The 26803-nt window shown below is 34.6% G+C and overlaps 1 protein-coding gene across 1 annotated transcript; it reads left to right on the top strand.

Moving 5' to 3' along the window:
- On the top strand, positions 1 to 24505 carry LOC121427235 (transcription factor HES-1-A-like). The gene is made up of 4 exons (XM_041623539.1): positions 1 to 1143; positions 6271 to 6363; positions 13108 to 13201; positions 22195 to 24505. Exons 1-4 carry the CDS (start codon positions 1078 to 1080, stop codon positions 23160 to 23162), a joined length of 1221 nt encoding a protein of 406 aa, XP_041479473.1. The 5' UTR covers positions 1 to 1077; the 3' UTR covers positions 23163 to 24505.
- Positions 24506 to 26803: the final 2298 nt, after the last annotated feature.

The raw sequence follows: 26803 nt of genomic DNA on the forward strand, positions 1-26803 counted from the left end.
TACCTGTCCGATGCCCTATTGTTTGCCTCGCCCTCCTCAACAACAGAACTAAGGAGAGAGAGAAAGAGAGAGACACGCTTACTCTGGAGTTCTTTGCAACGGAATTCAAGTGAGACAACCGTGGGAACGAAGCCCTCTCGGTCTTCTCACACCTATTGTTACAAATACCTCAGCGCATCGCGCTAAGACTATAAAACTCGACGAGGTTAAGGTATTAACTTTTGAAAGAAGAAGCGAGTCGGGGCCTTTCGTTTTTACCTCGATCTTTTTTTTATATTATTTATCTCAAAGCATCGCCCTCACAATGCACGAATGTGGTCTTTTATCTCGGAGCTCGTGAAGGTGACTATTTGGGGCAAGGTGAATCTATCTAGGCTTCCATCGATGGCCTCTTCGTAGCCTCCAATGAATAGATCATCCAAGTAATCGAATAAAAGAACGATACCTCGTCTGTCATTTTATTTTATTTTGATTGCTTTGTAAAACGTCGGAAAAAGCCTGACAATTAATTTATCATAAACCGCCCCTTCGGAAGCGAGAAAAATATTTTCGACACCCGACAATACCTTTGTGAATTCTGATGAACAACAACCTTCCCTGTTCGGCTGTCGCCCAGGAGTCTTGATATAGTTTGATGAGAAAAACAACTTTTTTGATAATTCTCTCTTCAACCTCGAATACAGATAAAGAGAAAAAGGAAAATAAAATTAGGCGTTCTAATTTGCTAGGCAACCCAGGTTGTGGACTCTCGAATGGATATCGATAGCTATCGGAATACTGATGGCTGATCTACTTTTACCCCGATAATCAACCAGCCTTGTCTAATAATGTTGAATAAAAAATACGCATTTTTTTTAAAACCTTCGGAGAAAACTCTTGAAAGTTACTAGACAGGAAAAGAGAAAGCAGTTTCATTATTTTGCACGTTTGAAAGAAGGCTTCGAAAGAGGGAAAGATTGGCTGAAGTCGATGACAGTTTGAATTGCCAAGATTGGTCGTCTGTTGCGAGTGAGGTTTAATCGGTTTTTTAGCGGGCGCCGCGGGTTATCCCGAGTTAAGTCACTGCCACCACCGGGGATGACACCAACAACAGATGAGATGTCGTCTGCTGAAAAACCAGTTAGAAGCCATGAAGGACGAAAGGTAAACTCTCTTGGTTTCCCTCTCTTCTCCATTTCTCATCCACTCTCTCTCTTTATTCATGCATTTTTCTCTCTCTTTCACACACACACGCACACACACGCGCATACACACACTTCCTTTTCTCTCTCCCATGGAGTAAAATGACTGTTTTAACTCCGCTTTTCTCTTTTTCTACCCCATTTTTATTGATTTTATTTAACGTGTATTTTATGCTCATCGATATTTTTTTTATAAACTTATGTATAAGGATGTATTTTCCTTTCATTAAAATGTTTGTGAAAATTAAACGAATGTTTAATCCTCTCTCTACTTCTCTTCCACACTCTTTTTACCATTGTTTAATAATACACTTATTTCAAGAATTAGTTACAAAGAAAATTCTACCTGTGTTTATCAAATCGAAATATCGTACACATATTTTGAGAAATAAGATAAATAAAAACACCTATCAGCATCAAAACCCACACTCACCCACACACATAGGCACTCCCGTTTTCTTTGGTTAAATTGAATATGTTTGATTCTTTTACTTTCCATCTTTTTCATTTTCTCTAAAAAGCAGTCAAATTTAATTTACAATTTAGCATATTTTACTCGATATAGTACCTTATATAGACAGAAATAACCACGAAAGACATCTTAGCTGAAATATAAAAATCGCATTCAGTGCGAATTATATTATTTTTCTTGATCTATCTTATATTTGAAATTAGAAAGCAATATTATTCTATGCAGTAAAAATGTTCCATCTACATAGTTCCTTCTCTCCCCTTTTCTGTTTCTCTTGATTTTCGTTCAGCCCTTTCTTCTCTTCCTTGTTCTTTTTTTTACCACTGTGTAGTAAGTCATTTTATCTTAGTATAAGGAAACTACAAGAGACATACACAAGACGGAAATGAAATGGGATAATTTGTTTTCATTCTTTGGGTTCCATTTAATAAAAAGACATTTTGGGGGGTAATAAGTCTGTGTTTTAGTAAACAATTTAACACACACCCTGAATGTAAAGCAAACATAAAAAACATTGATTTGATTTAAAAAAAAAGATCTGTTTGCCAATTAAAGTTGAAATCTTTTAGTTTTAATTGGTAACAACATAATTTTCACCAAAGGATTGTGTTTTGAAATGAGAAATATCGTGCTTATTATTTATCAAATCTTTATTTGAATCTCTTTCTAGAATAGAATTGCTTATAAGTAATCTAAGAGCACGTTAATTTACAAGAACGCCCTGAAACAGTACACTGTTTCATTTAGGTTTCATGGTTCAAATAAGAATGTAAACTCGTTTGATTTTCTTTATCTTAGCTTAAAGCATGATAAAGTGCTATAAATCGATTTGATTCATTTTGGATAAAATTAGTATAGGAGTCATTACCTAGACTTATCTAGTCAGTTCTTTAAATATCTTTCAAACAACAGCACAGTGTATCTTCATCAATACGAATACGCATCGTTTAAACAATCTCTACCTTTCTAAATATATATTTATATTTAAGTTTGTCTTATACCGCTTCCAAATTCTTGATTATACATGTTTATATAATTTCACTAATAAAAACATGATTCTTCTTATTTGAAAAGAAAACACAAAACATTATAATCATTTTGTTTTCGTTCATCTTCTGCACTACATAAAAACTTTTCTTGATCGTTTCGTTATAAATGTTCCAAATTCTACCATTCATGAAACCCTTTTTTTTATCATGTTTTCACCTTTTCACTTCTGACATCGTGTCAACGTGCAATAACATATTTTGACATTTATGACCGTGATTTTTATTTCTTGGCCCACAAATAATGACATACTCGTAAATATGCATTTGTATTTTCTTGATTTTATATGTTAGTATAGACATACCATTCTAAAATTTAGCTATGCTTGTAATTCATCATGCTTTTTAGTAGACAAATAAGAGTGTTTATAATTATACACTGTTGCATGCTCTTTAACCACATTTCTCCCTTTTTCCATCCCAAAAGATTAAAAAAATATTATTGCCAAAGAATAAAAAAACTGTTTAGCCTCCCTTAAGAAAATGTTTACAGGATTTATGTTTCTGATAAAACTTATTCAAATGACGTGTATGAGGTATTTTGATAAATTAAGAGGATTTGGTTCAGTTATTTTAAGTGCTCTAACGGTAGATTCTAAGCTTTGACGATTGTGGAATATGAATATATCAATAAATAAATAATAAATAAATAAATAAAAATCCTCATACAATTACAAGAAAAGGAAAAAGATTGAGTCTCTAAGACAAAAAATGTAAAGGGAAAGAAAGAAAGAGAAAGAGAGAAAGGAGAGGGGCAGAAAAGACGAAAAGCGCAAATGGTGCAAAAAGAACCCCACATAATATTGATCCATTACGATTTGAGAATTCATTGAATTCTATAAGCCTATACGTATTGGGATAAGTAAATGAACTACATTTCAATATTCGATATTTTCTTTTCAACTTAAATGATTAAATAATAAAAAAATAATTAAATATAAAACTTCAGGTTTTAAACTGCCTACGGAATGAATGCATATGTTGCTTATAATGGAAACCTTTAGATCGCATTCTACTTGTATTCGGGCGAAGCAGAAGTCAAATCTATATGTACTTGACTTAAGAAATGGCGCCATATTTCCCTCATCGAAATTCCCCCCTTTTCTGAAATCGCTCGAAGCGGTTCCGCATATCTGAGTCATCAAGTTTACTCCTCGACGACAACCAGAAACATGATTCAACGTTTGTTATGATGTAGAATGAATCCATTGTGTGCCTGGGAATTGCGACACAACATTATAACAATAAGAATTGTTCTATTGGTATGTTTCCGCATACTGATTGCCACGTAGCGCTTACCAAAACTTGTCAAGACATGTCTTTTCAAAACTTTTGAATAATATCTGTCACCGCGATCTTCACCTGTCTTTTTGTTGACATTTAAGGCTTATGTGGTGATTAAGTATATATAGAACACAAAACACACGCAAAATTATTTTCTTTGGGTTGATAACAAATATCGTGATTTGATAATTAGCTATCACCTGACATTTGTAATATAGAAAAAAATATACATATACTTTAATACGAGATACATATTTTGTCTTTTATTAATTTTAAATACAGTTGATCTGGAATGTTAGTGAATACCAACACTAAAAGCATTCCATGCCTAGTGTTGGAAGTGTACAACAATATTAACAGTATTCAGCGAGCCCCGAAAAACAAACTTTAGTGAATGTGATATTTTATCATGTGACTTCACAATTATGCCAACGAAAACATTGCATAACTTGGAACACTTTAAATTTGTTCATTTTCCATGTTCCGGTGGCGGTTTATTAACTTTTGAGCATCACTTTATAAATGAGAAGAATTCTGTGCAAAAGGCGATCAAAACAATAAGGTGTTGTAAGAAGTAAATCACTGCTCAATCAGATGATTTGTTCTATTGTTTCGTACAAACATTTATCATTGCAAAGAACAACACAAAATGAAAACGCTGGAGAATTCAACAAAATATCACAAATGGATTTTCATGAGTTACTTAGCAAGCCTATGCGTGTCTTTAAATCTAGAATTAATGCAGATTTTAATGTTATATACTTGATTTTTCTAGATATTTTTAAAGCATAATACAGTATATCAGGGCCCGAGTATCATCCCGTCATATATTTGATAAACTTTGAGAATAATTCGATGACGCATTGAAAAAAATTCTGTATCCAAATACACACATTCATTAAAGTTAATGTTTTATTTCCAATTATAACTCGAAACCTATCTTCGTTTTCCTTTTTTTAAACCAACGTATTTTAAATTAACATACTGTACATCATATTTTATATTCCTTTATCACCAAAACATAGAATATATCTCGAACTCAAAGATTGAAATCGGGGTGTAATAGTTTATCAAAAAAATACAATTCTTTTTACTTTCTGTAAATTTACATAGGCCTACTTTAAAAAAAAAATTATTATCGAAACATAGTACATTGTGTAGAACTATAAGAGGATAAAAGGGAAATGTAAAAGTTTGGGGAAAATGACGATTTTTTTTTCATCAATGAAAAGACCCCAAGAAATGGATTCTAAAAACATGAGACTGTTAAAAGGGCTTGAGGAAGGGAAGCTGTGTATTATACTATATACGATCGAAGAAGAAGCCCCAAAGAGAATAGATAAGATGACAATGGGTGCGTTACAGCACCCCCTCTCTATCAATGCTCCCACCATACCGGGCCCGATGGGGGCACAATTGTACCCCAACTCCTAAAAGAACCGACTCTATTGTTGGAAATATTGCATGAGAGAATAAAAAAACAAGAGTAAGAAGGGGGCAGCTTTGCACCCCTTGAAGATTAATGGATGGGGATTCTATTTGGGGTCACTTTGGCGGGGGACTATAACACCTCCTTAAGGCTTTCAATTAAAGTCGCCTAGCTTGATGCTTTGGGGAGGGGTTGTATAGAAGCAGTGGATGGGGGTAAACAAACATGGGATTAAATAAGATTGTTTCCCAATAGACAGCATAATACGAAAATCTAAAGGCATAAAATGCAATTTAAAGAACAAATAGGCTTGGAGTAATGAAGTCTTGGAAGGTTGTTTCACAGTGTTACACCGCCGCTTGTGGCTATTACTTTCCTCTTAAAGTGTATGAGTGTGTGGGTGTGGGTTTTTTGTGCGTAACAAAGATAAACCGACAAAGTTAAGAGTGGAAAAAAGCATCTCTTCGCGTTTCGATTGGTACAAAATATTTCCCTTTTTTAAAGCACATTTCTATCAGTCATGATTAAGGTATATGTAAATTTTAAAATAAATATAAATGATGTAACAAGTGATTTCATCATGCCTTATTTTCTTATTCAAACTATGATAATACCAACGATATACTTTGAAAATATGAAAAAATGGTTGATTTGAAATCATACCCAATGATAAAATGTAGCACACTGTCGAATCTTCGAAAGACATACCATACTTCAAAAGGTATACCAACGATATACTTTGAAAATATGAAAAAGTGTTGATTTGAAATCATGCCGAATGATAAACTGTAGCACACTGTCGAATTCTCAAAAGACATTATATTAATTCTTATTTTCTTTTTTGTTGTTTTTGTTTAGTCTTCCAAGCCATTAATGGAGAAGAGAAGAAGAGCGAGAATCAATGATTGTCTGACAGAACTCCAAACTATCCTGGACACTTTAAACCCAGAGGTAAGATTTATTCACATTTTCATTATGAATGAAAGGTGTTTATCTATTAATTCATTTATTTATAATACATATAGACGGGGTAGATTAACACGAGTCATTCATGATGGCAATTGTTGGAATGAAATTAAAACATAAACGAATCATGAGTAAATACGCTAGATATGGAGCATCCTCTAAATATGATTACAATATTGTTTCTTTTTATAAAAACACACTTTTAAACAACATAGCATGTTAATATATCAATAGGGCCTGAGTTGATATTTTAATTTTCTATTGGATAACTATCGAGTTGAGTAATACATTTTACATTCTTAACCAATATTTTCTTATTTCTTTTTTTTTTTTTGGGGGGGGGGTTGGGGTATGAAGAAATAGCGTTCTTTTTCGAATCCAACTGGGTCCAATTACATGAATTTAACAATTTGGTAATGATAAGACCTTTATTACAGCTTTACTGTTCAACATTTTATAGCAAACATTTCAACCACTTCTGGTGAGAAAACATAATCGTGTTTTTATATTGAGCAACACCATCCTAAAAAGATTTTGATTTAAAATGGTAACGATAATTGAGCTATTAAATGATTAGGCCCCACATAGGTACAGTACTTGGACAAGCAACGTTTAAAAGGAATGGTTATCAGCGGCTTAAAAATTGAATGTAATTAGGCGCAGTTCATGTTATTTAGGGATAAACCTGTCCGTAATTTGAAATTACCTTGGTTAATGTACAGTAGGTATCGAATTGGTTGAAAGTAGCCCTTCTCAATAGGCATTATTCCAATTTTAACCAAGTGCTGCAAAATATCCTTCAATATCAAATAACTAAAGAAAACACAAAGGAAAGCGAAGATTTATTCATTCTAAAACATGTCAATTACAAAAGCTTCTTTTCAGGAATCATAATTACAGGGCTTGGTAGTTAGAAATGTATGAATGGAATTCCGTAATAGTAGAGTTATTTAAGGATCTATATTCAAGGGTGTCTTTTTATTGAACAGGGTTGATAAGTAAGGCAATGAAAATTAAAATACTTGAAGCGCTTAAACCAATAATCTAAATGCTTAAGTTTGCGTTTTTTTTTAATTTAGATAAAATTGAACCGTATCTCTAAAATCCTATCAAATATTTCTGGGGAGTGGACAGAGTTGATTATTAGGGTATATTTTATGCACACAGTAAAGAGAAAGACATTGGGTAGGTAGATTCAAGTAGCCTAGTAGACATTAAAGACATAAAGATACAACCGGTAGACGTCATCATCTATTCGTATTCTCCCATTGGCCACTAGCATATACTGTACAGGAGCGAAAATATTCTTTCGAAACGTTGCAATACAATCATCAACTAAAACGAGAAAAGTCCCAAAGAATAAGTTCTGAAAGAAAACCGGTGATGTTTAAAGTTTTCCTCCTTTTCATGGTATTTCGAGTATTTCAAGTGTTTATTATACCACTGGTCCAGCCTTGTTGACTCTGTCTCCTTTTCTTCAGAATTGGCCGGATTTGAGGGGTAAAAGTTATAGAAAAGGTAGTGAAAAGGGGGGTAAACACAACAAGACTTTTCGATTGAGGAAATCTGGTAAATGGAGCTCGACGGCCAATTGAGGAAGATAGTCGCCGCATAATAATGGGTGTTTTGCCAATTGGGGTCGGATGACCGTTCATCCGCCCTTTGAAATGGAATGAAGGGGGTCTTCGGTGAAAGAATAAAAGACTGAATGCCACTACGTCTTAAATACTTTTAAGAGCCATATCATGCATGGCCAATTTGGGTTGATTTTAAGGGCCCACTACAAAAATGTCGTCGGTCGTGATTTAAGATTGACAGACTGAAGAATTATTCCCCAAAGGCTCTTTATTCAAAGCTCGCTTTAAAATATATATCTTTTCACTATTAATGAATAAAACTTATGCATTAATTTTTAAAAATCCATTATCAACAAGTTTATTATAACTTCGTATGTATTGTAGCATGAAAAGTAAGAATATCATCAATTGATAATATATATTAAAAATAAGATAAAGCAAACAAGTAAAAATTACATGTTTAATTGTTCTTCCTTTACGTGGGGCGGAGGCTCTAAACTGCATAATAGTGAGTCGAGAGCAAGTCTTGGGTCCACAAAAGGCAATTCTATTTCCCTGTAAAAACACCAAGACATTCCACACATATTACCGATTATTTCCTCGTTTTGTTCTTTAGATAATTATTTACTTCAGCTATTGTCCAATTAGAAAAGCGTAGAGAATGCTATAATATAAAGAAAAGAGAAGACAAAAGATTGGGCTTTTAAGAGATTCAATTAACCCTTTGTTGACTATTAATCGGGAACCTAACGTGTAAAAATATCCAACTTCTCCAATTTCAGATTTTTTCCAGAATTTTTTCTTACTTTTCATCATTTATAAACATTAAAATGGAACTCCTTAAATTTAAGAATCACAGAACTTTGAAAAGACACATTTTTTTGGAAAATTCTTTTTTATTTTTCCAAATATAAAATAAACTCTGGACATAATTTGCAAATATATAATGTATGTATATATACATACATATATATATATATATATATGTATATATATATATATATATATATATATATATGTGTATATATATATATATATATATATATATATATATAGCCAAAGAGTTGTAGTAACTGTAATATAACGAAGACAATAGAAATGATGTTTTATTTTATTATATCATATCAAAGAGTGTCTCACCTGTCGTAATAGAGATTATGATTTCATATCATAAATACATGTTTTCCTTTTTTGAAAGTGTATATTTCAAATGAGACTAAGATATAAGGTAATTTCATATTTATCTATTTGGCCATCCCCTACACTTTCCAAAAGAGATCACTTTTAAGCAAAGATTGGAACTGTGCTGGAACAGTAATAAAAAGTTAATATATGATAACAGAATAATTAGTTATTGAACATAAGGAATGTTTTGATACAAGTAAAGTTTGATGAGCCTATCTAGATGAGATCAAATTTAAGCAGAGAGTTAAATAGTAATGAAACCTTCATAAGATGTTAATATAATAGAGTAATCAGTGATCGAATATAAGGTATGTTTAAATATATATAGTTTGAGATCTTCCAGACAACTTATTGAGAAATGTTATTGAGTTTCACATTCTTACTCAAAATGCACTACATCGATCGAATCTACATTTAACAAGTCTCTTTGTCCAATTTCGATATCTGACAGCATCGCAAAGGCACTAAAATTCCATTCAATTTGTAGTATATTGTTCATATCGGCAATTTATTTCATTTTACGACCATCTTCTGGTCAATTTCCTTGAAGGGGTAGGTTGCCAAAACATCTCATTACTCCTATTGTTCCTTGGTGTAAAGGATAGACTCAGTAGCTTTTAAGTGCATACTTTTAAGTGTCCCGCAAACAAAACACTCGAAGAAGGGGTACTGCGAGATGGCCCGAGTGGCGAATTTGGCGCTCATAAACCGAATATCTCGACAATTTTGAAGTGTTGTATTTTTTTCATTTGATTATCAGGATGACAGGATATTATCTCAAGCATGTTATTTTGCTGTTACGTTATAATAAGCCGGTGAAATCTTACGAAGACCACCGTGCTAGAATCTTCAAAATTACAGGTTGTTTTTACAAGTCATTGCGTGTAATGAGAAAGTATCCTGAAAGGGTTAAGAATTAATCACCTAGAATCATGAAATTATCAAATTTTCAAATGCCGATTTTGACATGGAAATTTTAAGACTAAAATTGTCATTTAAAAAAAATCTAATAATGAAATTACATCATTATGCTGATAACTGTGTTGAGCTACACCTCTAACGTATTTTTTCCAAGATGTCTACTTGACTATTCGTTAACGAATTTGCTTGAAGATTTAAAGATACATATTCCATGGAATCACAGATCTCTACCCTGTATATGGAATGATTAAATAGCCTATATAAATAATAACAATTAAGATATGTTATCAGCATGCAGGCCAGACTGAAGATGGGTTCACTGACGCCAACAACGTCTTCCTATCAGCACCGGCGACTTGGAGATGGCATTTTGTTTGGCTAGGGCCAATCTTGTGGTCCCACTGACTTCTGACCATGTAGGGTTTGATTACAAACATCTGATAGCATTGTGTTCAGGTTGTTTTACTCGTTGATAACAAACCAGATACAACAACGTTTCATTGGAGCATCGCGAAGAGTCAGTCACGAGGGAAAGACGTATTTGGGGATCGACGGAGGATCAAAACTGATAAGATGACTATAAAACCTGCAAATGAGCAAATTTTTAATCTGAAGTAGCGTTTTGGAAGAGAGAGAAAAAAAGAATCCTCCTACTTACGTAACTCTGCAAGGCGAATAGATATCGTCATAAAGTAATGCGCGCGCGTTTACACTCACGCGCACATACGACCCTCACACTTTCTCTCACACAGACAACGCACACTTGCAACTACCTACATATATGCGTACTGATCATACATTGGCAGCTCGCATGCAGCTGATCAAGGAATATTTTGTGATAGCTTTCTCGATGACGTCGAGATCACAAATCACAAGTGGCTATTTTGCTTTATCAACCAATATTTAATCATTTTGATAGGTGATAAGGTATCTGTCCCGTCTTCGTTACCTTGTGAACTCCAATTAATTCGCATCTTTGATAAAAATATAAGTCTAAATTGAAGCGAACGTCACTTGCATTAATTAATGGATGAAATTTGTGGTTTTAGCGTTGAATTGATATGTCAATGTTAAATGACCCGTATATCAGCTCCGGAATTTTTATTGTTCCCCAAATCAAACGCGTGTCAGTTAATGACCGAATAATATATTTTCCGGCCTAATCAGACTCAGTAAAATATTATCCATTGTTTAGTTTCTATTATCGTTGTGAGAGATAAGTTTTCCATATAAATTCCAGGTTTTTTTCCAGTACAATAGAAACAAATTAACTATTATCCTTACGTACTTTGACATATTAATACGTTATTTTTTTATTAAAATACCATCATCATTGGGATATGAATACTCTTTATGTGTTATAGAATTGCATACAGACTGAAGTTGTGTTTAAATATTTTTTTGTTTTAAGCGCTTATTATTAGAGAGTAAAGATAATTCACAGAAAGTATTCTTTTTCGCTGAGATTTTATTCAATTTTCATGATTGCGGATAGCTTTGCCTGATCACATGACCTTGATCCATAAAGATAAAATTGGAAAAAATTGGGTTTTTTGAGAAAATAAAACATTGTGTTATAATTACTACGTATTTTGTCCTCTGAAAACACTATAATATTGGGAAGTAAAGATAGATCATGGAAAATCTATTATTTGTTACTATTAGATCTTATTCCATTTTTGTGATTGTGGAAAGTTATGTCTTTCCACTTGACCTTGATCTATAAATATGAAATTGACCCAAACCTGTTTTTTTTTTTCGAGACCAAAACGAATAAATGTAGATCACTCACCATAGTGGTCTAGGGACCCCCAGACTGATGGGTTTAATCCTGAAGAAAATTTTCAATTGTTTAGCAAAAAATAATTTGTATATTACTGAAATTCGGATTTGTTTATCCACCTTTTCATTTCACACAAGTCTTTTGATAGAAAAGTACATGTCCACGAGCACTTTTCTTTCTCGTCAAATATTTTAACAACTCTCAAAAATAGATGAAAAGATAGGTTTGACCTTATCACACCTGGTCGATAAAAATGAAGTCAAGTTGACCATATGACATATAAATACTTCGTATATTGAGGGCTCCCAATTTAAAGTAGATTACCAAATTCTTAATTTCTTTTCAAAGTTTTCGTTGGATGTAAGGAAATAATTTTTTGGATATGAAGTAGATCACTTAGCCTTTTTCATATTTAAATGAGGAAGTTGAGATTTTGATAAAGTGCATGAACTTGTGCTTGTCTTGTCAATCAAAAAAGTCGGTCAAATATCGTCAAGGCCGTATCGAGCTAAAAGAAAATTCAAAAAAAGTTTAATAAGCGCCTGACGCCCGGATTTTAACATGTAAGCTGTCCAATTCAATTACAGATAACTGCAAGTCTATGTAGCTGAAAATAGTCATATTTACTAAACTTCACCGTTTCACGTTTGCTTAAAGTATTTAATATGATAATACTGAAAACAAATCAGGAATTTGTAATATTGGAAAAACTTTATATATATAAGCAATACGAATAGATAAGTTATACTGGTACATGAAATACGTTAAGTTTAATGATGCAAGAACAAGACAAAATATACATTGTATATGTTTCACCTTCTCTATCAGGATTTTATGTATTGTATTGAGTTAATTGCGTTTCCTTGTATATACCCGAGCCATTGTCTTTTCATAATGTTATGATAACATATTTGTAAGCAACTCGAAAGTTCATTTCAGTTTCACTTATTTTATTACGACATGGTACACGTACATCAGCCAAAGGCTGTTCTTCAGAACGTCCCTATATATTTATCTATTATTTTTCTTGCTTTAAGTAGCTATAGTTGTTAGAAGTTACTTAAGAAATATGAAAAATGTGATTCAAATATTGTTGCATTTTGTAATTTTTATTTTTACACATTCTGTGGCTAGATGCTACATTATTTTGAAGCAAGAAAATAATTCATGTATTTTTGTTATAATATTCACTTATGAGTGTGATTCATTACATGTAAAGATGTATGTGTTACCTTATCTTCTTCTTTTTTATCTTTATAATAGAGCAATACCACAAGGCAAAATAAACGCGAAAAGGCGGACATTTTGGAGCAAACTGTCAAATTGGTCAAGCAACTTCGACAACACGGGCTACGAGGTAAGACCGAATTTTCGAGACACTTTCAGAAGTAGACATCTCCTGTTATAATCCCCGACTTCGTGTTGAAGTCACGTCTCACTCCGACTCTGAAACTTCTTTCTTATAGCAAATGATTGTGGCAGGTATTTTGCCGACTCCTGTATATTTGCTTTATTCCTTTGTACCCGTCTCCTGTCATCTGTTTTTTTTTTGGCATTTTGAAGGTATCCTCGAATTAAAAGAAGAATGAAAGCATTTTGATTTGTGAAAGATGGAAAATTCGAAGGATTGCATTCGTCAAACTTAAATACTAATATGCATAAGTTAAGAATTATAAAACATGGTCCAGAATAAAGAAGATATTTTATTTCTGCATCAATTCACGATACCATTTTCAAATCACACTGACTGTAGGCAAAACATAGTATATGTTGTTCTTTTTGTCTGTATGCCTTATTTTTCGAATGATTTTCTTTCTTTTTGAGTCATAAACTATAGTGGGAAATTCTTATTAAATACAAAAAAAAGTAAACCCAGATTCGTTATCTTATTACTTAAAATAATCAATAAAAACCTTTTTTCAGTTTAAAAAGATCACTGTTTTTTCATACTTTTTGTTATTATTTCCATTTTCTATTCTCTCCCACTCTTTTTAGAGACAGTGGGCGAAGTAAAAATCCCGCAAAGAAAATTTACATTTTTAGGAGGAAAAAAAGAGCATAGCTCGCCCCCGCAAATCCTGTTATATTTCCATAATCTTCTACCTGAAATAATATGTTTTTAGTGGCCCCAAATTGCAAAAATTGTTATTGTATTTTTGAGTGATTCTGATGCGATGTCTTAGCAAATAGGACCAAATGTCAAATGCAATTGAAGTTTAATCGAGCTTTAATTCTATTAGTTTGGTTCTGTCAGAAGTCACAATGATGGCAAATAAAACAGTGTCATTGATCTTGAAGATGTGTGTAATGTTCCTAATAGCATTACACCTGCTGTCACTTCGAAAGACATACCCCGAATTCTTTACCAGAATTGACAAACATTGACTTACCCACTGCACTTTTCATGTGAGGATTTCGTCAAAACAATTTTTGGGAAAACAAACCACCATTCAATTGAAAATCAGTGAAAAAAAATTAATGTGTACATTTTTTGTTTAAAATGAAACATTTAACTCTGACGTCATAAATGAGTACTGAGTATTCCAGATTTGTTATTACTTTACGTCTAGATTTGAAGATCTTTTAATCCTAATACCCTAAAAAATGCAGAATAACATTTCTCGTCTTCTTGCGATAGAATAGTGAAAAATGTGTACTTTTGCAATTATTCCGTGTCTTACATATTTTGAGTCGCATACATTCGTAATTCCGAAGCTTCGTAATTCCGAAGGTTCGGTTATTCCGAAGGTTCGTATTTCCGAAGGTTCGTAATTCCGAAGGTTCGTAATTCCGAAGGTTCGTCAATCCGAAAACGAAATAAGGTTCGTAATTCCGAAGGTTCGTTAATCCGAAAACGAAATAAGGTTCGTAATTCCGAAGGTTCGTTAATCCGAAAACAAAATAAGGTTCGTAATTCCGAAGGTTCGTTAATCCGAAAAAGAAATAAGGTTCGTTAATCCGAAAACGAAATAAGGTTCGTTAATCCGAAAACGAAATAAGGTTCGTTAATCCGAAAATTAAATAAGGTTCGTATTTCTGAAAATGAAAATAATTCATTTTGGTAACAAAAACGATGTTGTCATTACAAGATTACACGATATTATGCAATGATAGTAATAACGATCGATGATACATGCGTGTGTTGGGGCCAAAGCATGTATTTCATTAAGAATGGCGCCCTGATCAAGCATAGGCTAATTTCGATTTTATCTGAGCAATTGCTGCCTATAAGCAAATGGTTTAATTAAAGATGCAGGGGATCAAGTGTGTTGGAAGCGTGCGAGCAACCTCTAGATAATAGGATTTGTATTGGAGGGAATGTCATTTTTAATAACAGCTTCTGCTAGTAATAAAAATAAAAATAATACTAATAATGATCCTTGTGAGATGTTGAAAGCGCGAATCGCAAGCTGAAACTAGTAGACATTTCATGTAACAAGACGTGAAGTGAGCATTCGGAGCATTTTTTGTAATCGTGAGAAAGATGTGTATCTTTCTAAAGAATTAATGCGATGGCGAGTTGTAATTTGTTTATATACTGACCTGGGGCCCGTTGCATGAAACTTTTTTACCTGAGAAAACTCAGGTTGTTTTTACAGGAGTTTTTGCCCTGTGCTAAAGTAATTGGCGGAAATCAGACTAACCTTAGTTTTCAGTTTTTACCAGAGTTTTCTCAGGTAAAAAGTTTTATGCAACAGGCTTCAGAAAGTAATCTTTTAAGGACTGCATTTAGTGACTCATGAATAGAATATATATCTCACGAACTATATAATGAGAGCGCGAACCGCAAGCTTAAAATTTGTGATATTCCAACCTGAAAACTGGACATTTCATACTTCTTTTTTGTAACCAGGAATAGAATGAGTTCCTCGATAAACAATACTTGATGCGAGGGAGAAACGTGAGCCAAATTTTTCCGATTTTCCAACCTGAAAACCGGACATTCTATAGCATTCTTGTAAAAAAAATAATAATAGCTGGGAGAATAGTTTTCAGAACTGAAGTGGCTTCCCTGGGTAAATGATATCTATATCAATATCATCATTCTAGGCCCACATGAAATTTCCAAAAGTTTGAGCACGTGATTCGCTCGCAACATCTCACAAGGATGCCCTTTTCACAGTATTGACCAAAAAGGTGAATTTTACATCTTCAGATTTGACTTTTTCCCCCAAACCGCTTGCTCTCTACGCTCGCAGAAATGAAACGTAAACTTTAGCATGTTTAGTGATCACTTAAAAAATTGTGCTCAATTTAGTTACTACAAAAACACACAACCTCTTTACACAGATGATAATCTAATGGTGAAAATATCCGTTTGCAGTGCACCAAATTGCCCCTATTGGCCCCCCTTTTTTTTTTACTTTGCCCCTCCCCCCCCAAAAAAAAAATTACGTTCCGCCGCCATTGGCTAAAACACGCATCGTCTTCATGGCTAACTGCAAAAAGTTCTAAAAATGTCCCCTTTAGATCAGATCAGAGCTTATATATTTAAAAATTCTGTTCACGCTTCTTGCTAGCAGTTATTATCTAAATTTAGTTACATAGGCATCTCGCTTTGAAGATCACAAACATATTGCCCATCATATTAACAAAAATATAGCTCGCGCTCGCATTATTTAAAAAGGGTTTATCATGTTATTACATATTTACTTTATTTTATAAGGATAAAGCTAATTATTGACTGTTAGGACTACCCTTTCAAAGAAACAAACAAAAATCAACTTTAAACTGCCGATCAAGGAAAATATGGCTAAAAAAAAAAATCCCCCCCTCTATTTGACGAAAGTTGGATCCTTCGGGAGGGAGGCAGGGGGCATCAAAAATGGAATAAAAAACAGGGGAATTTTCCAAAATGGGAAAGTTCCTTTTTCAAAAATAAATATGCCGTTTTTCATGTTTTTTCGTTAAGTTAAGTTTTCAGGCTGGAATATTGAAAAATTTCAGCTTGCGCTTCGCACTCTCATTCGATTGGTGAAGTATGCATCCTAAAGAGGTCACTAAATGCTTTCTTTAACAGGTTCCTTTTCTGGTCAGTATGTTTAAGCTCGCGTTTTGCGCTCATGTTAATTCTTTAGTTAGATGCACATCTTTTTAATGACAGCAGAAATCTGCTCGGATTTTTAAAAACTAATTTTCATTTTTTATTGAAATAACCTAAAGTTTAGCTTGTGATTCACGCTCGCAACACCTCGCAATAATGCCATTTTAAGAATAACTGACCACAAAAAACGTTATACAACTTCACCTTTGAATTTATTTTACCAAGCCGCTCGCTCATTATACTCTCTCCCGAAAAATAAAGCCTAAATATACATTTTGCCATAATAAGAAGTCACTTCAAAAAAGTTATTCTCTACTTAATCACTATCAAACAGACAATGACTTCAAGCAGATGATAATCTTAAGGTGAAAATATCACCACAGTCCCAATTTTGACGTATGAGTTTAATTTTTTGGCTTTACCCCCAACGAAAATTCGTTCGGCCGCCCTTGCCTTCCCATCCTCATATGATAATTGAACGGCAACAGTGTCCCCCGCCCCCCTCCCCTTGCCTCTGCCTCTGCTTTCCCGGTTTTCATTTTTCGGATTAACGAACCTTATTTTGTTTTCGGATTAACGAACCTTATTTTGTTTTCGGATTAACGAACCTTATTTCGTTTTCGGATTAACGAACCTTCGGAAAAACGAACCTTATTTTGTTTTCGGATTAACGAACCTTATTTCGTTTTCGGATTAACGAACCTTCGGAAAAACGAACCTTATTTCGTTTTCGGATCAACGAACCTTCGGAATAACGAACCTTTTTTCGTTTTCGGATTAACGAACCTTCGGAACAACGAACCTTATTTCGTTTTCGGATTAACGAACCTTCGGAACAACGAACCTTATTTCGTTTTCGGATTATCGAACCTTCGGAATAACGAATCGTCGGAATTACGCCACAAATGTTCGGATTAACGAACCCTTTTTCGTTTTCGGATTAACGAACATCGAGGTATAGGCAATTTACGTGTTTCGGAATTACGAACCTTCGGAATAAAGAACCTTCGGAATTACGAAGCTTCGGAAATACGAAGTGTAACCATTTTGGGTGGTATAATCAGTTTCCAAATATTCAATCGTGCTGTGAAACAATGTGTACCGCTTTGTAAACGTCCGACTCTTATTTCATCAGTTTAATCTCTGTGAATCCCGGTCATTTTACGTCATCGAAACAGCTCCCATTTAAGCGAAAAATCGAAAATTGTTTTGGATTTCCAAATGATTACTTAATTTGTATCAATCGCTTCTTAACTGCCTCGCACGAATTGGTTTTCAGTAAATTGAAACCTGCTAATGTCTTCAGTCCCATTTTAATCTTAGCTCTCAATTAAAAGTTCATACTTTATACTACTTCGTCAACCTCGTTTTAATTCATACACGGATGATTTAATTTAGTAAAAGTGGCTCCGAAGCGTATAAGATCCATTACCCCTTTTGAAAGCAATAACTCGATCAATGATTATCTTTATTAATTAATAGGGCATCTCTGGATTAACCCATCCTTGGGTCGAATTTATTTGTCATTTTGTTGGGTCATGCAGATGGGGTCCAGAATAATGCACCCCTCCAAGTTACCGAACAATATGATAATAAACAACTTTCAAATATCACTTTATGACAATTCCAACAGGTTCGCATATTTTACCAGTGGCCAATGAGCGTGTTGAATTTTCACTTTAATCACAAACATTTTAGGGGACAGAAAACTGTAACATAGAGTAGATTTCTTTAAAAGCCTTGGCCATACTGTATACAGGTTTTGTCGAACATTTTTCTTTGTTTTTTTTTAATGACAAATTGTTGTTAGCCATTAAGTCTAATTCTTCTAACACGCCATCTGCAGCCAGAAATTCTGGATGATATGCTTTGTTAGACGGTATGATTGATTTTTACGTCTCGTAATTTGTCAAATTTCTCACGATCCTGCCACAACTCGTCTGGGTAGCTCTGGGTCCCGTCTTCCAAAGAGTTACGATTGATCCGATCAACCTCAATTCTATGGAAAGCCATCATCGTCATAACATTTTCGCCAAGAAATGGGAACAATGTCCTTTGTAAAAAAAAAGAGAAACACATTGAGTGATTTCAAGTTCAGTGTTGACCTTTTGGTGTTGGTGTTGGGTCAATTTTTACACGATTATAACACCAAACATGAAATGAGGATGGTCCCAAAAAGTCACTCACTCGTTGTTGAGATGTCAATAATGTGATCTGAATCAGTTTTACAAACTCTGAACAAGTTTTGGTGCTAGGGGAAGCAATCAAAATTTCAACACTAACACCAACACCAAGGCCAACACCGAACTTGAAATCACCCATTGAATTTTCAAGAAAACAATGAAATGAATGAATATAAATCATAAAGTTAGAAATTATTTTTGAACAAAATATGCATAATAGATTTTGACGTTGTTGGCTTTCCATAGATGTGGTTGATTGGAGCAATCGCAACTCTTTGTAAGACGGGTCTCTGATCTGTATACAGAGGCCGCAAACACTCCTTTTAATCCTGCTCATGGTCGCATTATTGATCTCGTTCCATAGTAAAAAGGACATCGAAGGTCACAAAAAGGAATAAGGTCGTTGAAGATAAACATGTCAACCAGACCAGTTGAAATTTCAAAATCCTTAAAGGAGAAATAAAGAAGAAAAGAAAAAAAAGTTCATAAAAATACCCCATACACGCCTAAATATAAAGCCGTTTTAGTGAATATAGATCAGCCTGAATAAAGAGTGAATAAAAGTTTATTTGACCTGACCTTAATACATTTTTTTCGAACAGTAATCGATTGTTTAAAAAAGTTATCTTTAAATCCTTCTTAAAAGGGGGCACGTTTATCATCAACTATTGACCCGCGTTTTCCCTTGCATGACACTACCTACCCATCAAATATGTTCACAATGAAAAAAATATTTTTCAAACCTGTTTATCTCATATTTCATGATTTCACAAACATACTCTAAATGTTAAATACGAGATTAATAGCCCAGACTAAACAAAAACCCAAGTCTTTAAAAGATTTGGAACTGATTTCAGTGATTTCATGGCAGAGATTTCTTAAACAAATTTACCCCACTGCTGTGGATACAGTCTCACCACCGCACCCGGCTCGAGACCGGTTGACGATATATAACTGAAAATAACGTCATAATTGTGATCGACTTCGATCGATATCATTGATATGCCTGTATCGTTAATTAGTATGGCATTCGGAGAGTCCAAGGGTTAGCTCTCTTTTTTTTTTAACGTGGATACGATAGACAATTTAATTGATTACTAGCAATGTGTATCTAACACTCTAATGGAGTCTTTATGATACCCAGTTTTGGTTTTTTGTGTTTGTATTTCCCATCATAGCCGATGTACAGAAGAAGAAGAAAAAAAAGGACCGGTTCTCACGTCCTTAAAGGCTGGTCACCATAAAGATATTATTTTCTTTTGAAAGATTATATCATTATTTTAAAGATGTCCATTCTTTCTGATTTTGAAAGATTTTATCCTACTTTACTCTATACTTGTATTTGTCCTTTAGCTATTGCACATTAAGTTCATTGAAGTATAACACGAAAGGAAACCGCGCCTTTTAGAGATGTATTAAATTCATGACAATTTTATCTTATTTATTCTATGTTGTAATAATTTAACCCACCCCAAAAAAAAAAAAACTATTTATTGATAATAACTTCATATGCATCCTGAAGAGGGAAAATACACTGTCACTTATAGATAAATTCCAGATTTGGTAACGATCTCAAAATGACTTTTTACAGAATCTAATATAATGACCACCCAAGTGTCTGTTTGTATGAATAAAAAATATGTGCCAAATAATCCTGGGAAAAATTGTGTAATTGCTAAGAAATGAGCAAAATAAGCGCGGATTCGGTCACTTCCGTCGGGTCTTTATTCCAGCAATAATAATACACTGTCCCACGTGTGCCTATCTGTGTTGGTGATCTTCAGTGTGAAAGTTTTTCAGCGTAGATTTCAAAATTTCACAAAGTTCAGTTTATGTAACTGTACCAGATCTAGATCCTCGATGATATTCTGACAATTAAGCCTGGTTTTACAGACTTTCTCATGAAATCAGCGTTTACTGCAACTACTGGAATTGCGCTTTAAGGGTGATCATTGTGAAAAGCCATTGGAATAGACTGTATAATCTGATAATACGTTGAATGAATATTATCATCTTAGAATTATAAAACATTCTTGCATTACGCTTTCAAATTTCAATTATTCTATTCATCCGATGTCCTACTTGAAATTTAATTTTCATATATTTTCTTGAATTCTTTCAGTAGCGGTTTATTTTTAAAGATATAAACACATCAAGCAAATGTGTTTTAATCCACCCAAGGTAATCCCTAAAACTCCTATAAGTATCGTCCCTTTTGGTTTCATGTGATGGATTATAGGATGTCCAAAATTCAAAATAATGAGAGGTGAAACCCGATAAATGATTCTCAGTTAACAGTATTTTGACTCGGTACCTTTTGAAAGTGTTAAGCCTCTGTTTTGCCAGTTTTTAGTTAAGCCGGCGGAAGGACATTCTGTGTCATTTTATGGGAGATTTACGTCTAAATGAATTCTATTTTGTATTGTTCAGGACTTCCAAAATGCTGATGATCATTTTAAAACTATCTTCATATGACAGAACCGTTTAAGAGTAAACAGTCTAAAAAAAAAAGGTGAAAAAAGGAAATGAAAACAGCCTTGTCTATTTCCTGTCCGAGTCTTTTACGCTTCATATTGAAAAAAATATAGAAGAAAAATTTCGCGATTAAATTTTATCAAACACTGGACAAGACAACAAGGTCATTGATTATTCAAATATTCACAGCTGTATGATACGCGCCGTATAAGCTAAAAGAACAACATCAACAACATTTGTAAATCCAAGGGTAAAGTCTTTACTCGGAGGGCTAATTTTAGAATAAGAATTACGTAATTTTCGTTCTTTCAATTTCATTCGAGAAGAGTTTGAAAAATCGCAATGTTTAAAACTTGTATTTGTGTTTTCAGGGTGCTACCTCATGCATATTCTAATTATCTTGTGATTTTTCTTTCCATTCATTTGAATATTACATTCTGTAATGACTATCAGGGTTGCCCATTATGTTGCTAATGTGTGGTCAAAATTAAACCCTCCCTCTCCCCTCCCTACCCAGCGACCGCCTTTATAATAATTCGAATCTTCGAGATCCACCCTCGAAAAAAATAAAAGAAACATTATTTTATTATTATTTTTCTATTCATTCAATCTTAATCTCATTTTTTCTTCATATTTTTGTCTCCATAGGCAACCATCCACCTGATCCGAACTCTCAAGTGCAATTTAGGGCTGGGTTCAATGAGTGCATGGCAACCGTCACCCAATTTCTTTCAGCCAATCAGGGCTCGTTGAATGGAGAAGCCAAGGCGGGGCTTATGTCTCACTTGGCAAACTCCCTACAGTGCAACAAGGTGTTCACCGAACGCTTGCCCCACCCACCGCGACGACGCCCCGAAGAGGCAGCCAATAGCGTGAGCGTCTCCGCGAAGCTGCCGCCAACTTCCAGCCAATCACAGGCCGGCGAGTCCAGCGGAGCCAGCTCTATGAACGTTGTGCATCCGATGCCGGCTGCTGCACCTGCGACAGCTGTGACGTCATCTTCTCCTCACTCCACAGTCTCCGTGCCAGTGAGCGTACCATCCGCGATGAATGGCGCATTGCCAGGGGTCACTGCCAGACTGGAGTTCACTCCCAACAGGGGTAATAACAACGTACAAAATGCAACTCGACTCGTGCCAATACATATACCAATAAAAGTGCAATCGCCCGGGCAGATCATTCTCGTCCCGTGCCAGTCACAGATGTTAAATGGCAACCAGCTAACTACGCCAGTCATTCCTGTCATGAGTCCTCCCACCGCTAACCTAGCTTCCAGCCCGCTCTCGTCGGCCGGTAGCTCGGGCTCTGTGGCAATATCACCAGCGATTCACCACCAATCCCCGCAAAAGTCCCCACCCCAGCCGTTAGAAGCAGCAGGTCCCTCAACAGCAGGCACCATAATGTATGCATCTTGCCCCGCATCTGCAGCCACGCCCAATGCGGCCCAGGCAGGTGGCGCCAACCTACTCCACCAAGCAGCGCCATACCCTGTGGCATTCGTTGCCATGGGAGACCCCTCCGAGATGCAGAATGAACAGTTCTACCAGAATCTACCGAGGTTCTTCGTCCCTGCGAACCCACCTAACGGCTCCGATCCTGTCTGGAGGCCGTGGTAACACCCCACCGTGATTAATTAGAAGAATCCTAGATTTAACACATTGGACAATGAAACGCCCATCATGCCTATTGTGCAATCAACCGCCATGGACATTGTAGCACATCGTAGGATTACCATGTATAGAGACAACACCAACGGCACACTTTGTGTCGATAAGATGCGGAAAAGTTCAAATTATGCGATATTTGAAAAAAAAGATGGATGTAAATTATCACAATCTGACAGTTAAATATCACTTAAAAATGAAATCAATTAAATTTAGCTCAGTTCAGTTGATATCTTTTATCTTGAATGATGACATTTTTTGTTCGTAAAACTCCTAATGAAGGGACCCTGGAAAAAAATTGTGAAGTTAACTTTCGCTTTGACAAAGAGCCAATAGAGAGGTCGATGTACTTCCAATAATTCAAATTGTATTCAGCAATTACCAAATGATAGCCTTGGATCAAACACGTGTGATGTTAAATCTAATTGTGTGTGCTGTGATAATGTGTGTCGTTTTTCTTTTCTATCACTCGCTTAATATTTTATTACTTTTTTTAATTAAGTCATTTGACTTTTTGCAAAAGGAACGAAAAAAAATTGTATTCAAGAGTGTTCGTTGCTTTCATAAATATGTCAAGTCTTCCAATTTTCATGATTTTATCTTTTAACGAAATAAAAAAAATGTAGAGGATATAAAAAGATATATGATGAAATAAATGTTTATTCAGCAATGTATATTTATCAGCAGGGAAATTACTCTTGAGCAGAATGCAGTGTTTTAGTACTCCTGTGTCTTCCAAACAAAAAGTGTGGAGAAAAGCTGATATTACCAAATATTTGGAAATTTTAATGTCTTCCGAGTCGAACATTTCTATAGAAAACATTATTATATAAAGTATAAAGATTAATGTTGATAGTATGGTATATCAACCATATACTTATATCACATATCATTTGAAAGTTGGGAACATGTCAACCTGAAATTATTATGGAAACATGAGAAATTTGATTTTTTTTTTACAATATTCAAAATCGATTCTCTTTGCTGTGTACAGAACACAGAAACTTGTGTCTAATATACGCTCATAGAGCCTATCTAGAGTTAAATCTATATTTAAAGTATGATTTGTATATATGGAATTTCTATTTCTATAAAGCTATCGGGAGTGAAAAGAAATGTCTTCAAAATGTTTCTATTTTATTATTAATGAAAGCATTCCTTTATGAATGATATACCATCGAATGTGATTGTTTTCTTTACTATTTTGAATATCATAAATATATATAATTTATGTTAAAGTGTTTTTATTTATAGACTTGAATAAATTAACTATAAGCTACTGCTTAATTTGCTCCAGATAATTAGATATCAGCTTTAATCATTTGTATCATATCATATCTTAAAAAAAAATAATTTGAAAAAAATTAGAGATGCGAAAGTAATGGAAGGGGACAGAGTGAAGGTTCGAAAGAAAGAGAAGGGAAGAGGACCCCAACAAAAAAAAACGAAAAAGAATTAAGAGGAAAGAAAAATGCGTAAGAGGAAATTACTGGAAAATGAAAGAAAATTCGAAAGAGAAAGAGAAGAGATACTGAAAGAGAAATATCCGAAATAGCAGAGAAGACAGATGTTTGGCATATTTTTACTTTAAGATAGAATAGAATTATATGATGAAATTCAGTGTGATGTGAAAATATCGTTTGGAACGAACTTTCAATTAAAAAAGAGAAATATGGAAAAGGGAAGAATAACGAGAACTAGAGAGAGAGGGGTGGAAGTAAAACAGAAAGAAGGAAAGCTCAAATCAAATTTAATTAAAGAAAATGAAAAAGAGAATGTAAAAAGAGAAAGAGAAATGAAATACGTACATAAAATATTGATTGTGAAAACGAAAGAGGTAATGACATGAAGTTCCCATTTGAATCAAATATTTGAAAGGAATAAAGGTGAATACAAAAAGGATAAAAGAATGAGATATTTCGAAATTTTGACAAAATATGAAGATTTAAAAATAAGTGTGATGTAACACTATTTTTATAGATGATATTCAGCTCTCTCTGATCAGAAAAAAGATGTTTATTACCAAAGGCAACATAATGGCTTCTACACTTTTGCTAAACTCTTCTTTTTTGTCTCTGATCTTCGGTATATCTCCCCTCTCTAAGCTATTTATTTCAAATTTCATTTTCACAGCCTAAGTAGTGTTCTTAAAAATGAAAATGAAATGAAAAAATTAAGGTTTAAAAAGGAAAATAAAGTAATTATACCTTCCCTTTTTTTCTTATTTTTTGTCTTTTCCTTTCTCTGCTAAATCATGATCATAATGATCGAAATACTCAGTCTGCACTAAACACACATACACTCACTCTCACTCTTTCACGCGCACACAAAATTTCAAAAACACACACTCACTTACATAAAAATACACACCCTCACTCATGTCTTCTATTTATCTCACTCACAGACATAATATACACACACACACGCACTTAAACCCTGACTCATGCCCTCTCTCTCTCTCACCCACTCTCATCTCCTCATCTCATACACACACACACACACATTAAACCAGTTCATTGCATTCACATACATCTATCCAAATCCTCTCCCTAATGTCTCTCTCCCTCTCTATGCTGCTTCCTTCTCTCATTCCATCTCTCTCTCCATGTTTTTTCTCTCGTGATTCCTGCCCTCTTGTAAACAGCCCAACCCAGTGGAACGAAGCTCCAGTCGGGGGAGTGTTTCATATGCATGTAGTCAATGATTTTCACCGACTCGTTTGCTCTGAGCCAATAAGATGCACGGATTTCGGTAGCTTTTAACACTTGTCAGTGAAAATAATTGACTACGTGTTTTCATAGAAAACCATCCAGGTAAAAGCCACACCTGGAATACCACACCGGGCCACTTACCGTGCCCCCTCGGTTCCTCGTGGGAAAAGCAAAGTTGATGTCTTCAACAAATACCAATACTTGCTTTACTCTCCCAAACAAATATCATTTCGGTCAAACAAAGGCCGAAGATGAAAAGGTTATCAGAGAAAAAAGGTAAGAAAAAAATCCCATACCCAAAATAAAAAGGCACAATGGCAAACAATGGGGTCATTTTTCCAAACTAACTTTAAACACAAATTCGTTTATTAGCCTCCCATCGCGTAGTTGTTACCGTGAAAAGAACGACAAAAATGCGCATTTTTGTCTGTAAATGGCAAATAGAGAGACGCTGCTGACCCGAACTAATGCCGTTGGTACCCCCCGTCCCATGGGGTGTCGAAAAAAATGCCCAACGCAATGAACTAGACTGGATTTGCTCTTTCAAACCCACCACAAGACGATTCTTCGGCGTGTTTACTGTAGGAGGGATTATCCACGGATTTTACCTTTGCATCGTCGAGCAAGGTGTATGGGGGACAAAAAGTCACCCCTGTCAGGCTTTGATGGGGCACTGGTGGTGCAGGGCGGGACTCTCACTAGGGGTGTGTCAAATCCCCGCTAGGTGATGACCCAATTCCTCCACCATTTCTCGTCTTGAAAGTGGCGCCACGCTGGGGGTTTGGTTCGCTGACAAATTACTTCTTTGGATATGACCTATAAAATGCAGAATAGGTGTTGATTCTCACTATATCAGGCTTAGCCAGTGGACTGTTTATGCCT

Source organism: Lytechinus variegatus, chromosome 14 (genome assembly GCF_018143015.1).
Source record: "Lytechinus variegatus isolate NC3 chromosome 14, Lvar_3.0, whole genome shotgun sequence".
Taxonomy (NCBI): Eukaryota; Metazoa; Echinodermata; class Echinoidea; order Temnopleuroida; family Toxopneustidae; genus Lytechinus; species Lytechinus variegatus.

Bases quoted from the DNA above. Each gene is read 5' to 3' on its own strand.
- LOC121427235 (XM_041623539.1), top strand. From the start codon at position 1,078: ATGACACCAACAACAGATGAGATGTCGTCTGCTGAAAAACCAGTTAGA. The intron at 6,364-13,107 runs GTAAGATTTATT...TCTTTATAATAG, and splicing joins TGGACACTTTAAACCCAGAG to AGCAATACCACAAGGCAAAA. The intron at 13,202-22,194 runs GTAAGACCGAAT...TTGTCTCCATAG, and splicing joins TCGACAACACGGGCTACGAG to GCAACCATCCACCTGATCCG.